General features: G+C 41.2%; 1 protein-coding gene across 1 annotated transcript in view; it reads right to left on the bottom strand.

The window, feature by feature from the left end:
* Positions 1-16475, bottom strand: part of COPG1 (COPI coat complex subunit gamma 1) — a 569339-nt gene that overhangs the window by 481779 nt on the left and 71085 nt on the right. The window contains exons 3-5 of the mRNA XM_069643344.1: positions 12752-12832; positions 7024-7095; positions 6547-6626 (exon numbers count right to left, since the gene is read on the bottom strand). Of these exons, the coding sequence (XP_069499445.1) occupies positions 6547-6626; positions 7024-7095; positions 12752-12832 (233 nt within the window). The remainder of the gene's footprint in view (positions 1-6546; positions 6627-7023; positions 7096-12751; positions 12833-16475) is intronic.

Here is a 16475-nt window from a genome sequence, read left to right as displayed (position 1 = left end):
CAGAGGGGCATCAAGAGTGGTCAGCCCCCAAACTTCTAACTGAATAATACGAGCATGTGTAGATGGACACTGTTGGGGACACCTACTCATATTTTCGGCTATCTTGCAGGTGGTAGGGGGAGGTGCAGTTGTCATTTACAGTATCTTGTATGGGTCTGGCTAGCAGATGGTCAACGGAGACCACTTGGACTCCCATGATTGGAAAACTCCCCAGGACACTTTGGAATTGGCGAGTTGCTGCAGGGACCCAGTACAGGTTCAGACAGGCTCCAGGTCACAGGGCAAGACAGCAGACTCCAGGGAGTATCCCCTCAAAGTAGGGAGCAGAAGCAGGTCACCAGGTTCAAGTCCCATGACAGATCGATATACAGATTATCAAGCCACACGGCAAGATTGTTTCTGAAGCAGGGATACAGCAGATGCCTGAATCCAGATATCCGTAGTGTGCCTTGTGAGGATAGTCTGGGCAATGGGAAGTTACAGCGATGCTTCAGAGGCCCAGAGAAAGAAGAATGGCTGTGCAGGACATCAGAATGGTTAAGCCTACCAGTCTAGGGGACAAATGTGCCCAGTGAGGATCTGCGCTTGTCACACAAAGAAGGTCCAGAGGTACCTCGTGGAGGTTTTTGGCAAAGCTAGTCCACAGATGCAGCCCTCCAGTGGTGTTCCTTTGTGGCGTCTTCAGACTCTTTGTTACAGTGGGCAATACATAGAACAGCTCCAAACTCTCCTTATATCACAAATCCAGGTTGGGAATGACCCCAGCCCTCTGATGGTAATGATTAGCAAACCTTCATACAGAGAGAGGCTGTCCGATAATGGACAGCCAGCCACCCCACATCTGCCTGGCAAAAGACATTCCCTGGCCTGAATGAGGATTGGAACTAGACAGGCCCAATGCATAAATCCAGCCAGTTCAGACACACAGCACTGACCCGGAGTCCATTGTGGGAGCCCAGGGGAGTGCATGACCAACTATGGGCATTTCTGTCCTGGAAGGGCATGAAAACTGCCAACATGCCCAAAGAACAGGTGTTGTACTCAGAAGCAGCTTTATTGAGTATATGGTACCCAAAAAGTCACTATCATGTGATAATGCATTGGTATATGGTACTACATCATAAAAGAAAAGAAAATAGGTTTACTACCACCAGGCTGTTCTCGCCACATCAAAAAGGGTCACAAAGGTTACCTAAAAGAAAAAAAAGGACTTCAAGTGTCACTGCCGCATTCCACCTAAGGTGGGGTGCCGACATTAAACCAAACAAAAGTATAAAGAAAAGGTGGAAACTAAGTCCATTAGAACTGCCCAGTGCAGCCAAACAAGGTAAGCAATGCTATAAAGAACTCACTCAACCCAGAAAACCAGCCAAAGTCCAAATCCATAACAGCTATGCTAGGAGCCCCTAGCATGCGCCTGGGTGAATAGTCACGGATCCTCACTGGCCCCAACGTCTTGGGGCTCCAACAGCTAACTAGACCAGGTTAAACAGAGCATCTTTCGGCACCCCATCCTGAAAGGTTTAATGTCTGCCAGGGAGCACAAAAAACACAGAAGCAAACCTAGGGAAGCCTTGGATGAGGACTATTACAGAAATAGGCTGCAGAATCTGTCAGGGCAAGCAAAAAGATCAGGCGGTTCACTTCAGAGCCACAGTTTCGGGACTTTAGACCCAACATGAGGGATGAAGGCTAAATGGCTGGAAGCGAGGGTGATAGTTTGTCATCAGGAGCTCATTTGTCATCATCCAGCTGTGCATGGCCACCGTCCAGCGAAGAATTGTGTCACATGGGGCATCAGGGGTTTTGTCTAGTCTCGCAAAACAATAGGAGCCATAATAAGCATAGCAGAATAATTGAAAGCCAAATATGCAAATAGGTGAAGCAAGGTGAGCTTAATGCAGTGCAGGGAAGGGGGATAGGGAGGACTCAGTGTCAAGGAGGGGGTGACGGGTTGAGACAGAATGGCATTTCTCAGAGACACACTGGTCCAAGTTGTGTTTTTTTTTAGGAGAGCTGTGACAATATTTTGGAAGTCGGGAGCCATGCTTCTGGAAGTGAGGGAGTAGTTAATCAGAAGCAAGAGGTGACTGAAGAAGAGCTTAAAGTTCTTTGAAGATGGCAGGGGAGAGACTGAAGGGGTGACGGGCCCTCATTCTGGAGAGAAGATCAGGCCTGGAGATGTGAGAGAAGGAAGGAGACGGTGAAAGAGGGGTGGTGGCATGTGAGCTATTGAGGTGGGGCAGATGGGAGGGAGTTTCCATAAGGAATTCCATGATTAATGTTGTGAACCTTGTCAAAAAAGATTTTGGGGACCTTTTCTGCACATGGATAGTGATGGAGGAAGGGAGGAAGTAGAGGTGCGAGTAGTGGAGTAGCCCCAGACAACTCTCAGGAAATTAACAAGCAATGTTTCAGAGATGGCAGAGGATGTTCAGGTTCTTGAAAACTGCAGATTGTTGATCTCAACTAAGTATTTAGATGCCGATATGGCATTAGTATTGAGGCGCATGCAGATCATTGGATTATGGGATGAAGGCTTATGAGAGGTGCAAAGAGTTGGCTGAAGGATACAGACGATTGAGGTCTTTGAGGGTGAAAAGAACGTCAAGACCAATGAGAAAAGTGTGTTGGTTGAGAGTTTTGAGCTGAAGGGAAGACCATGAAAAATGTTCTTGCGAGTCTTGATGATGGAGCAGGGGCACTTTCTAGGAGAGGATGTGATATACTGATATTCTTGGAGTGCAGAGGGCAGCACAGAGCCCCTGCGAGAAAGGTGGCTCATGGTGAAGGGGGAAGAGGATGTATTCACCTACCAAAGAATAACTAGCAAGACATACATCTGCACTGACTGGATGTGCAGGATACTTTGCTCACTCCAAAACAATCCACTAAACGTGGCGGCAGATGTCCATTTGAAGGCACCACAACTCCAAGGGGACTGTGGCGGTACAACCCAAGTAACGGAAAAGTCACGTGCCATGCATTCATAGACCAGACCCATATTAGACAGGTTACCAACTTCGAAATTGATATTGGCATCGTGCAGCTGTTGACCCAAGCTTTGCTTGCTCTCTGGGAATGCACTTGCGCTTTTCTATTATTTCTCTACTGAAGTACTTGCAGACTTCACCTGTACCAATTTTTCAGGTATCAAGGCTCATACTGTGTTGAATGTATTACAGCACATAATTCAAGATATTGCAAGATGGCCACCTGTCCTCTTTTGACCCCTGTTCAATTTGCTGCTTGCTGCCAGCAGTATTGCATGGTAATGCTACCTCACCTCTGCTGGACCACCTGCTGGTACTGTGCTTTCCCATCCCACTGATCTTCACAGAGATCCTTTGAGCTGCAGAACAGTTCAGAGACAGACTCACCAGTCCCCCAGCTAGAATGGGAATGAGCTTGTTTGGCCATTCCTATTCCACTGATTCAGAGGTGAGTCACATAGCAGACGTACTCTCAGTTGATAAAGCGGGCTGCAAATGTGTGTGGGGAGAGGATGAGGAATCAAGAGAACACTGCTTCTAACAATAGTTTTAATTTCAAAATTAAGTCTGCTTTCTGCCTGTGATTTCTTTTGTTGCACTGGAATTGGCTAGTTTGATAGGATAATCAAGGGTGTGAGGTGGCAAAGTCTGAACTGTAGCCATCATCATCATCATCATCATCTTTATGATATATTATATATATATATGATAGGTTATTTATAACGCGCTTAATACCCAGAGGTTTCTAAGCGCGGACCCGGGGATCTAACCTGTGTTGCTCCGTGTCGTCTTGCTTCCAAGGCGCGCACGTTACCCCCTAAGCTATCCTCCCGAGACAACAGCAACAACCAAAACCAACAGCAACAACCAAACCAGCCCACATTTTGAAAATGTCAAGGGATGGTATGTTAAATCTCAAATTATATGACAGATATAAAGCTCTTTGATCATTCACATCTTCCCAAAATGCTCTTTAACATGCAAAACAGCCAAAACCTAATTGGTTTTATTGGTGTCAGTTTGCATTATCTTTGGAGCATTTTTTAAAAAAAAATATTTTTTTATTTTGCATTTTTTAAAGCGCTCACACAGCCCGTGGGCATCGAGGCGCTGTTACAGGAATTGTTTTTGTTTTCGTTGTGAATTTTTATTTTCTTAGCTGCGTATTTAGAACGCGCATAAATTCCCTGAGGTTTCTAAGCGTGGACCCGGGGATCGAACCTGTGTTGCTTGGTGTCGTCTTGCTTCCAAGGCGAGAATGTTGCCGCTGAGCTATCCTCCAGGGACATTCTAATCAATACACACATACACTGTGTTAAGCAATCACTTTTATATTCAAATATACAACATGCATTTTTTAAACCTTTGCAAAAATGAGGGTTTTCTGTTCAGAAAAGTAAAGGTAAAAATGATGCTTCATTTTACATTATTAAATACATGCCTATGCTTAAGTGACGCACAGAGTTACCATGCATGGCACTAAAATGATGTTCAGAAGAAAGCACTAATTTCCCTCCCTGGCTCCACATTTCAGACGTCTGTAGCTGCCAAAAAGGTCATAGAGAAGTTAAAATGGTGAAGAGTAAATCAGAATGTGCAAGTATTTGTGAAAGGATATCCAAAATAGTAGAAGGGTAAGAACAAACATTGTGTGCCAAAGGTACACACTGTTTCACAGCTGTAAAGCTGTCCCGTAAAGATATCCATTCAGCCATGTTTTCACAGAAGCAGGCAAATGGCATCCCTGCTGGGTTTATCATGTGTCTTTGATGACATTCTACTGCATGCTCAGTACTACCAGGAGAACCAACTGCAAAGTATGTCACACAATGCATAACCGTGATGTTTAAAAGTGATCTTTGCATTAATTATATTTTAAATACAAGGTAGGACTTTTACTGTGAAATAGTACTTCAAACGACAGCAGGATATCAATATCTAAACCCACAAATCTCAATTTCTATGTATTGTACAGTCCAACCAAATCTACTGAGTTAAACCATTTAAATGACCTTAAACACAAGCTGGCAAGACCCATAACCTAAACCACAACCACAAAGGCAATATTGTGCTGGAACGCACAATCCACTGCTCAATTTTACTTCTGGACTGTTGGGTATTTTGAACAAGTGCACAAACAGCAATGATGTAAACAGTATGTACCACTCCATTTGTTATAAACAGTGTTATAAACGGTGCTAGCATTGGTACCACTCCATTTGTTATAAATGACGCCAGCATTATGCAGCACAATGAATGCTGTTGCTTCCAACATAGGGTCTTTCTTATCCATTACTACACCGTGAGAATGCACAGCCAAAGATTTCAAGAACCTTCTCCAAGTGTCTTTATTCTACTGAGGGGTCTATGCAGAGGCAGAGTTTACAAACTTCACTTCTGATTTTGCCATATTTTAATGGCGTTCCAGCCCAAGGGATTGGAGGTTCATCAGCTGCAGCAGGTAACTTGCCTTATTTCCATGTTGCCAACTGCTAACACCAAAACTGTAAGCATGAGAAGGGAGTGGAGATCACTTTATCCAACATTTTTCTAAGATGTGGCTGTACCACTTGCATATATTTCATATGTAAACATTACCATTTACCAACTTTACCATGTACACATTTAGTTATGTTGCATTAATATTACAGACCAGTCTAGGTCATTCTCAAAGATTGTTTTCAGACCTCAATGAAAGTAGACAATTAGCCGTAACAATTACCTCTACACTGCACTGAACTGTAGAACATACTCCCTTCTCCAAATCTTGGGCATTAGAGATCTGAAAACACTCATTCAACGAATATAACATAGAAGAGGACAGGCTTAAATTAATGGAGAGGAAGCAATAACCTTCTAATCACTGCAACCTTAAATGTTAAGAAGCCAAAAGGGGCAGAGTTTGTTGATGGGCTGGATCTGGTGAAGGGGCAGACTCTGGTAGAGGTGGAGTAAAGTTGGGGGCAGGGCCATGTATGTATTTGGGAGTAGCAAACAAAACTGCAATTATCTGTAGATAAGTGCACACCCTCCTATAAGTGCACACCCTCCTATTATTAATCCATACAATTCATGCGTAAAAAAACGCTGCATAATTCCTTCCAACACAACAACCCCATTTAATATGTGTATGCTTTAGACACAAGGCAGCATGTCGGAATTAATTTATTTTATTTATTTAATCATGTTTTGATCATAAGACACATTTACAAAAAGACATCAAATACATTGATAAAACATCTGTTAAAAACCAATTATCAAAAACACACATTATTGTCACACCAACAAACAAAAAAAGGCTCCCATCTCACATATCATTCCTCACATACTCTTTCATCCCCATACTTACAAAAAAACGCCACTCGTACTTGTGCAATATACGCAATCCTGATAGTTCTGTTCTGTATTTGGGAGTAGGGCAGCAGAAAGCCTAAATACGGCACTGCTCAGCCTTTTAAAGAAGGCAGATTTCTGGTGAAAGCATGCGTGTGTGGAGTGGGATTAATTTCCACTTAAAACAATCTAATACACCAAATAAAAGTTATAAACAAACCTGCTAGTGACAATGATGACATCCTCTGACAGGGAGGCCATCTCCTTTATAGTCAGATAACACATTCTGCGAAGAGTTGGCTGTACAGAAAAATTGAAGAAACTATTAAACAACGCAAAGACCTATTGATTGACAGTACATTTATCTATTTTGCTTTGAAAAAAATAGTAACATGTCAAAGATGCGCTGCCAACCCAACAGAATCTATGGTATTCATTTAATTACCGAACCCATTTGAAACTCCCAAACCTATTCCAATTTGAAACCTGTTCTATTCAATTTAAAAGCCTCAGTTTTTTAGGATATTGCAAATTATACACCAGAAATAATAAATCAGTAGCAATGTTCTGACCGAGCAGACCAAATAACGTTTTTAATATCCATGCCCTCACATACATTGCACCCTTTACAGATGAGGTGAAGTTAGGAAATAAAAGATGTGTCATTCTTGTAACCTGTGTAAGAGAAATGACTTACATCATTTGACTGGAAGAGCTTGGTCATTGCAAAAAAGGCTTCTGTTGCTTCTGTGGCACCCAGATGTTCTCCCTGATTAAAATTAAAGAAATAATGCACATCATAATATACAAAATGGTGAGAAAGGCTATGTACAGATAAATCAGTTTCTTTAGCTGTAAAACCAGGTCATATGTGATTTTAACAAAAACATTTCAGAGGGATGTTTTACCGAAAACCAAACCACTGTACAAATCGCCAATTTCTTTTTCTATTTGAGGGGGGGTGGGGCAATCCCACTGTTCCCCCATGATTTTGCCCCACCACAGACCCCTCTCCACCCGTTTTTACCACTTACCCCAGCCCCGCTAATTACAAAACTAAAATCAGTGTTTTTTCGTTATTATTGTTTAGTTAAAAAATACCTCTCTGAAAATTACATCAAAATCACTGGATACCGTAAAACCATTCCCCTATGCAATGAATTCCCTACAATTTGGCAAACTGAAAAGTGAAGATGGGTCAGCATACAAAACAATTCCAGTTCAAACCAATGCAAGATCAAAGAGGGAGTCAGACGGCATAGCATTCTAGATCACTGTGGGCGGGTTTTAAATTATTGGCATTATAAAGTGTTGTTCTATTAGTACTAAAACAAATCCAAAGTTCTGCAATAATGATGTCGATTTTAACTAATTTGACAAATGAATGTTAGGATATGGCTATCATTACTGCCTTAATCCAGAGATAAATTGCAACCCAGAGAAAGGTGATAAAAGTGAAAAGTTGTCCACCTTAATTAAAACACTGCCATTCAGACTCTGCAACAAAAAAAGGCCAGAGAGACAGAGGAATAGCTAGAAATCTTATCAATAACCATCAAGTCCAATGTCCATGAACAGTGCCAAGGCAGGATTTATCTAGTATTTGCTATTCCCTTTCGTAATATTAAGAATGAAAAAGTGAGGAGTCAAAAAAATGGAATGTACATCTATAGTTATACATTCTATAATCTCCTCATAGACCAATTTAAAAAAAAAACAAAAAAACATTGCAGGTGTTAGGCAAGATTGTGTGCAGTACCCTTTGGGAGACTACAGCAACCTTGACCTCCTGGCAATAGGAACCCCACCTTTGGTATAAGTCTGTACTACACAGGTTGGTAGTCTGGCTGAGTAGCCAGACTTATCTCAAGAGGGGTCAATGTGAGCAGTAGGGTTTTTACACAGAGATTCACAGTGACAAGTATTCAAGCAAACTCTTTCACTCAAGGTTTCTTGATTAAACAATTATTAATGTATTTAACACTCAGTACAATAAACCTTCTTCAGAAGGGAGAAATACAGAAGCAACAAAAAAATATACTTCAAAATAAAATACACACTCTTAGTTTCTCTAAATCACCAAGTACCCATTTGGTATGGCACACAGGACGTTCCTACACCCTGAGGTGACTTAAAATAACTAGGACATTGTATCACTGGTACATTTAGAGCAATACTGAGTTTGGTGTCAAAGAAAAGGGTTTGGGAATAAAACAAAGGTTACACAAATATTCTGAAGCAGGCAAGTACTTTTTGAACTCCTAATGCAAAGTAAATTAACCCTTTCCTGGAGGAAAGGTAAAGCACAAAGTCAGAGGTAAGAAGAGTCTTTCAGGGAGCAAGGCCAGTCAATGTTAATTGAAAAAAAGTCTAGGCGAGCTGAAGCACTTCTTGCAGGTAAGTAAAAGTCTTGCACAAAATTTTAGAAGTCTTTGTAGAAGCAAGGGGGAATGAACTTACCGAACTTCGCCGACTACCATCTGTCATTTACAAGTTGTCATCTATGCAAGATCATAGAAACAGATGAAGAACAGACACAAAGTTTAAATTGGAAGTGCAGTGCTTTGTCGCAATTGGATCCAAAAGCTCGGACGACCAAGAAAAAAACATCTAAAGGGACCAATCCACTGACTGAGTTCTTACAAGACTGTTGGCGCAATATTTCTAAACGCATGAATACTGAGCCTTACTTGTTCCCCGATGCCTCCATCTGGCTTAACCCAGATTTAAAATCAAAAGGAAAAGTCCTATTTTAGCCAGGATGGTTTCTAGCGGGCATAAAATACCTTAAGGATCTGATTGAAGGTAATAAATGGATATCATATGCACAATTATGCCATTCATTTGACATGTCTGATTGCACATACGTTGAATACAGAAGGTTAAAGAGCAGTATTACTGCAAGTATAGATGTGTCTCAGTTAACGGCTCAGAATATAGCTTGGTCGACTTTACAGACCTGCAAAAGTGCATCACATCCTGCAGCTACTATGTATGGTGTATTAAAGGCTTGCCGTAAAGGAGACCTAAGGTTGATTTCATCTGGGCTGAAGAATTAGGAGATGTTGATCTAAATTGCTGGCAGCGTTGCTGTGGGAATACACGTCTAATGATTATGGACTGGGGCCTCAGAGCCTCACAGACAAAGCTCCTTTTTAGATCCTATTGGATACCTGTGAGGTTACTCAAAAGACACCTTCTGGAGAATGAACTTTGTTGGAAGTGTAAAAATGTGAGGGGCACCATCACTCAATTGATTTGGTCCTTTCCAAAGACTAAGACATTTTGGGAGTGCGTCTGTGAGCGGTTGGGTTTGGTTCTCTGCTGTACAGTCCCTATGATTGCCTCTCTACTGATTCTGGGAGATGTGTCTCTGATGGAGGAAATTTCATTCAGCAAAAGGATCCGCTTCTCCGCACTTGCATGATTGCTTAGAAAAGGATATTAAGGTGCTGGAAATCGAGTGGTTCCTTTTGTATTGATGACTGGGTGGAGGAGCTGCTTACCGTCTCCACTTATGAGAAAGTTATTCACAAACAAGCGGGAGACATTGATAAGTTTTAGGAAATATGGGGAAGCTTCCTTGATGTTTATGGGTGATGTATAGAATAAGTCTGTATAATTCTGTTTCCTGGAGATCTCATTGCCATTGTTTTGTGATTAACTATACTTTTATCTTGTATATACCATGGATATCCTATTCTTATTAATTTGTGATACATTCCATGATTCAAATGTCTGGCTGTTGATATTGTTCGAGTTCACTACTTTTTACTGATTTTCCTTCTTTTTCTTTATATCTTTCTTTTCTTTCCTTAGACTTCATTAGTTGAACTTTATTGCTAATTTATTATTGTTGTCCAGATGTATGACAAGATTTTGTTATATTCTGTTGCCGGTCATCCGACTGGTGATTTTTGTATTTTATTTGTTTCTATTGCAAAATAAAAACATGAAAGCAAAAAAAAAAAAATTAAAACAAATACAAAAACAAAAAGGGAAAAAAATAAAGTCTTTGTAGAAAAAATAGAATCACTGTAGGGCGCCCTGGGAGGCTTGTGAGGGGCAAAGCTGCAAGCAACTCTGCAAAAGCAATCAGGACCAGTACAAATGAGAACAATGAGAACAAGTAAGGCTACATGACAAGAGGTAAGTCCTCTTAGTTTTACAGTACCTTTGGTTAGAAGAAATGGTTCCAGCTGGCTTCTGTTCCTGTGTAGGTCCGCAAATCCTGTTGTTCCTGGGCCTCAGTCGTGGCGACAAGAGGGAGGACAATTCAGCTGCACTTCGCGGTTTCAGATCCTCGCATCTCTAGCAAATAGCAACACAGCGGTTTTCAGATACCACTTTAGACTTTCCTCGAATCTGGGGTCCAGCACTCTGTTGAGGTGGTTCAGGCTTGGTCAGTCCTGCTTCCTGGGAGTCCGGAGGATCTTCCTTGAGCTCGGATCCGACTTAAAGACACTCACTCGATTCTGGTGTTCCTCTCCCTGGCACTTCAGTTCCTGCAGCAGCATTGGAAGTACAGCCAGTTCCGACCAGATTTCCAGATGAGCTGGTCTTGGGGTCGATTGATCCCACCAACCCAAGGGGAGAAGTCGTCCTTTGCAGGTCTTCTCTAGTCGAGGCGAATTCTGAGCTTCACCGGACAAACCAACGGTCCAGGAGTTGCACAAGCGTCTTTTTCAAGTTCTTCTTTGGATTCCTTCGTCCAGTGGTTGACTCTGCATTCAAAGCCAAAAAGCCTTGCCTTTTATGCAGGTTTCTCCCATTCATTTGCAGCCTAGCTGTCAATCATACAGCTGGGTGGCTGTGCTCCGAGGAGAGCTCTTCAGCCAATCACCGATGGGTGCTTTTCTGTAACCAAGGAGACTAAGCACAGGGAGTTTCTGGAACCTCCCTGACAGACATGCTGGAGCCATAGGCGGGCTTCACTCGTGAATCTCGCCAAGACAAAACGAACAAAGAGACCAATCCTGGTTTGGCGCGCAGAGTAAATCTCACGACGGACCTTTCCAACAAGAAATGGCGCAAAAAGAAGACTGGGGCCTTTTCGACAAAATGGGCACCCATGGGTGTCTTACTGTAGCTGCAATTGCAGCCCGCGGAAAAACGCACAATGGTAGTAAAAAGTAAACCACTTCCACCAGCCATTAATTGTAGAAAGGGTAACATAAAAATGTTAAATGAGAAACTAGACAAAGGGGATACTAAGTAAATCCCTCTAGCACCCTATTGGAAGATAGTGTGTGCTGGGTCTAGAAAGTTACAAAATGTAAGTAAAGTCAATTTCACTTCACTGCTCTTGGAAACAGTAGTTTTGCCAAGAGAAGGTTTTAAACCTTTGGGAAATCTAAGAGATTTCCCTGTGCCACTGCACTGAAGGTGCTGTGTGTCACAATGTAAAGTTGATGCCTACGGAGTTTGTCAGACTCCAAAGTCAAAAAAAAGAAACAGCGAGTCCAAATCAGAAAAATACGAGAGAGTGGGAAAAAGGTCTCACTCTCTCAGGTTAGAAATTAAAAGAGCTAAAGTCCAGCAAAAAGAGCTGGCGGTCTCGAAAGTAGAAGGGAATTACCACATTTCTGCAAATTCTCCCTAAAAGCAGGTCATTTAAAATGAAACCCTATTTTACTTTCCTAACTAAAGTGCATCTTGCAATGATTGTTTAGTCACAGATGCATATTGCTGCCGGTGAAGGAACCTTCAGCTAGAATATTTCCATCTTCATTAATTTTCTTGCAACGCTGCACTCGCACTGCGGTTGAAGAGAAAATGAATCTACCTATTCCTAGCCAAAATATAATCAGGTCAGTGGTGACTCAATTTTATTTATTTTCTCCTGTGCGACCATTTGAATTTAGAGGCACATCAACAGGTTCACGGGGTGGGGTGAGTGGGGGCTGGGGGAAGACATTTATGTACTTTCACACACAGTTTTAAATAAGGCAATTTTACATGTAACAGACAGAACCAAATTAAATGTATGCCGGACTCCCCCCTGGAGAAAAGCAAAATTACATTCAATAAGTTATTTGAAATGTACAACTGGTAAGAAACAGCGTTTTAATTATACATTACACAATGTCTGAAATCCTATTTGGTTCAAAACAATGTATTGCTAAAAATACTAAATTGTAAAACAAAGGCACACTGTTTTTCGACAAGGCTGATACTTTTTGCCAGCGCCAGCAGATTGAATTCAAGATCAGGCATTCAACATGAGCTAGATCAGCTAGAAACAAACACATGAACTGTGCATCACATGTTCAAGAGGAATTCAGTCTTCAATAAGAATATGCTACATTCCTCATTAAAAATGATCATTTATTACCATACCAGGTGACCAACGAAAACAGTTTAAGTGTGATTAATGCCAACATTATGTGAGATAGACAAAATAACGCATTTCCTTTGTCGGTTACCTGATTTATTAAGTACAAAATCCTGGTGAGTATGTAGGCACATTTTCTAGGGTTGACAGGAGTTTCGTTGAACAGCCGAGCCTACAAATTGAAAAACAAATTTAGAGATACTATGTATCTTTCATTGTTGTAATTATCACATTGTTAATCAGTGGTGTAACAATGTATGTTATTAGATTGGAATGGTTACATCTATCTTTTAATTAAACAAAAACATGCAACTCTGTAAATGATCTAAATGTGACCCTACTGTTAATCGAGAATTTTTAATCAAACAATGCGCACAGCATATCACTGCTTTTATGGTGATTTGACTTCGTTTTCAAGTAGCCCATGAAATGTACACGATGATTCAGTTCAGGAAATTGTGAAGGAGCACAGCTTGATCTTTGTTCAGAATGTGTGACACTCTATGGGTGCTCTTAAACCTTTGTACACAGTTGACTTTGGGAATGGCTAGTTCTACAGTAAATAACTGTTATTTGGGTTCAGCTTTCATTCTTCTGTCCCTGGTGAAAAAAGGATTGCTCTCTTGAATCATAGCTTGGCTGAACGCAAAATCATTTATAAGAGGTTATTCCAAGTAGTGCATCTACATAAAAAAAGGTGTGGAAAACTGGGTTGGAGGAGCTTGGGTTTGATGTGTATTTTGATCTATTGCACAAGACCACTGCACACCTCTGAGAAAGCTGATATTAACGCATGAATCTCTACAAGTTAAGACAGTAAGAAAATATTTCTACTGTGTGCGCTTATCTGGAATAGATAAAACTAGCAAATAGTGTTTATTCAATTTCAATTTTTAATGAATATTCTAATTGAATATTCCAGTGTCCTTCGCAGACGCGTGTTTTGACCGTAGGTCATTTTCAAGGCATGGCACAGCTATATGTTGAAGATCAATCTTTTCTGTGGTAAATCAATGGCGCGGTTGAGAATGATAATCCCTATAATAATTCTGTCTCAGTGACAGCGCAGTAAGGTCCGCTCTAAGGCACAGTCTTTCTTTGGATATATTATCAACAGCAGATTGGCTTGGTATTCTCCCACTCCGGAGTATTATTCTGGTGGGCCGAAAATGTTCTGCGTGGCGCTACTGACTCTTCAGGATTACACTCCGGAGTGGGAGAACACCAAGCTAATCGGATGCAATGGTGTCAACGAAGGCGAACTAGAATATTCATTCAGAATATTCAACCATTCATTAAAAATTGAAATTGAATAAGCACTATTTGCTAGTTGTTATATCTATTCCAGAGAAGCACACACAGTAGGAAGATGTTCTTACCATCTCTATGAAAAGGATTGAGATTTAGCATCACTGCTAATAAGCACCATTTGTTACCCTTGATATCAAACAAAACCGGGCTTAATTTTAATTTTAGTATTCTATTGTATTGCTTTATTTTAGTTAGGCTTTGCTTCTTTTAAACTAATTTCACACATTCTAGGGTGTTTGCCAAACTTACACAATGCACCTTTTACACAGAGTGCACCAGGACAGACTGTGTAAAAGGTCACAGCTCTAAAAACGAATCCTCACTACCAGTCTGCCCATCTGTCTGGAGGAGACTGCATTGTAAATTCAATTTCTAGACAACGGCACATTCAAAACTCCTTCCGATTCAAGCTGTTCTGAAGCAGAATCTGCCATCCGCGCTCCTGAGCCATGATAGAACACCATGTTATAAGGAACTCATGGAGGAGATCCAGACAGTGTGGGGTCAACCAATTTAGGAAATTATCTGTATGGCATAGAAAGAACATTTCTGCTGACTTGTTACATTTCATTAGCAGCACACTACTGTAGGGCAATAATGAAAGCCAAACTGATGGGAGTTGGAGAAATATTTAAAGTTGGATGTTGTTAGTGGATGCTGCAAATGGATGGTTTAGAACAGCATATCCAACCACTATATGTAGTGCTCTATCCAGAGTAATGTTGCAGATTCGAAAGGAAGTCCACTTGTTAGTTATTCCTAGTTTGCTCTAGAGACCACCAGGTTTTTGGCGAGTGAGGCTTTGGAGCAACATTTAATTTAAAAAAACGTACCAAAAAGAAATGACACTCTGTTGTACTTAGTATTACTAGATGTGGGCGGACAGACTTTTTTTTTTTGTTGTTTTTTTAACTTTCCCTCCATAGTTGTCTATGATACCCCACTCTTTTTGCTTTGTTTTTTATCCTGACCGGACTTTATGAAGGGAACGCCTTCAGCTTCACTTCCCTTCCCTTTTGCTCACATGTTATGGGCAAACTGATCAGTCCTTTGGAATATCAGTACTGGAAACTAGGTTTCCCTTTTGGATGATTGTATCGTTATATTGCATACAGAATCTTGCAATGCAGTGCAGTGGGGACACTTTTGTTATTACCCTATCCTTTTACACAGAGGTTTTTTTGGTTACCTTTATAGGTGCCTAAAGACAAGCGCATGTCAGTAGTTAAGATTTTACAATTTTTGCAATATTTTTGGTGGGCTCATTCGCATTTACTAAACGTTTGGTGTCCCAAAATGGAGTGCCACAAGATTTTTCCTTGTTTTGTAGTTTGGCCTTCTTCCTGACCCCTCAGCAAAGTCCTTTTAAGGTCATGCACTTGCCCGGGAGAGCGGCTGTCAAACCAGTAGATGTCCCTGACTGGACCACTTCTGGCTGTTTCAAGGTTACAGATGATAACCATTGGTGGGCTTGGATTTGCATTCACCTCAGATTTTGGATAAGAGGAGGACTTCTGAAGCTATTCCTCAGATCAACATTGTAGCCAAGAATTTCTTGAAGAAGAGCAGACCACTGAAGGCGCTCCCTCTTCACCATAACTAGGGCTGGCCTCCTAAGATCTAACCACCAGGCCAGAATCCAGAAATCCATCTTAACAGCGGGCATAACAGGAAAGGAATAACAAATCGATAATAGCCCTACACAGACACTCTGAACCATCGATCCATTTGTGTTTTAACTCACCGGACGCTTTAATGTATTGCGAGTAATTAATTGATGGATGTGCATTTTATGTCATTTGTCTGTCATTTTATATGGACTCATTGGGTTCTCTAGACATAATGGGCTATGTGTTACTATGAGAAGCGTGACAAGATTTAGATTATGTATACATGTAATCCTCACAGGGGTCTAGCCACCTAGGGAAATGCCAGAAAAAGATCATTTTTTTTTTATTTCCCATGCTGACCCAATCGTAAGGAGACAAGTAGGTGGACTTCTGTAGTACTTTTCTAATGTTTTCTGCAAGTCAGTATCAAGCTCCTGAGGAGGCCTTTGCACATCGAGAATGTGCTGCATAAACAGTAAGCAGATATGTAAATTCTATGCCCTCCAGAACTTAATGCAAGGCGCAATGGTTGAGGTGGGGTGGAGAGTGATTGGTGAAGACACAAATGAGGGGGAAACGGAGAATAGGCAGGGCAAAAGCAACCATCAAGGGCTAATGAAAGAACCAACCACAAAGTTGGAATGGGCTCGAGGGAAGATACGGGGTCTTGAATACTTTAAGAACCGTGAGGTGTTCTTGGCAGATAGGAGGGCTGGGCTGTGGTGCCTTGCTTTAAATTTGCTATTCTCAAAATTACAAACATGTGTAAAGCAGACCTCAAACAGAATGTATCAATTGGTGTGTTTTGTTAAGTGCCTACATATTGCTTTGAGACAACTTTATAGTGGAATTGGCAGAGGATCTTAATGGAATATGAGACTTGGTTATCGTCAG

The sequence above is a fragment of the Ambystoma mexicanum genome, chromosome 2p (assembly GCF_040938575.1).
Source record: "Ambystoma mexicanum isolate Mex_15411 chromosome 2p, UKY_AmexF1_1, whole genome shotgun sequence".
Taxonomy (NCBI): Eukaryota; Metazoa; Chordata; class Amphibia; order Caudata; family Ambystomatidae; genus Ambystoma; species Ambystoma mexicanum.
Note: the sequence above shows the minus strand (reverse complement) of the source record. Positions and strands in the feature narration are given on the sequence as shown.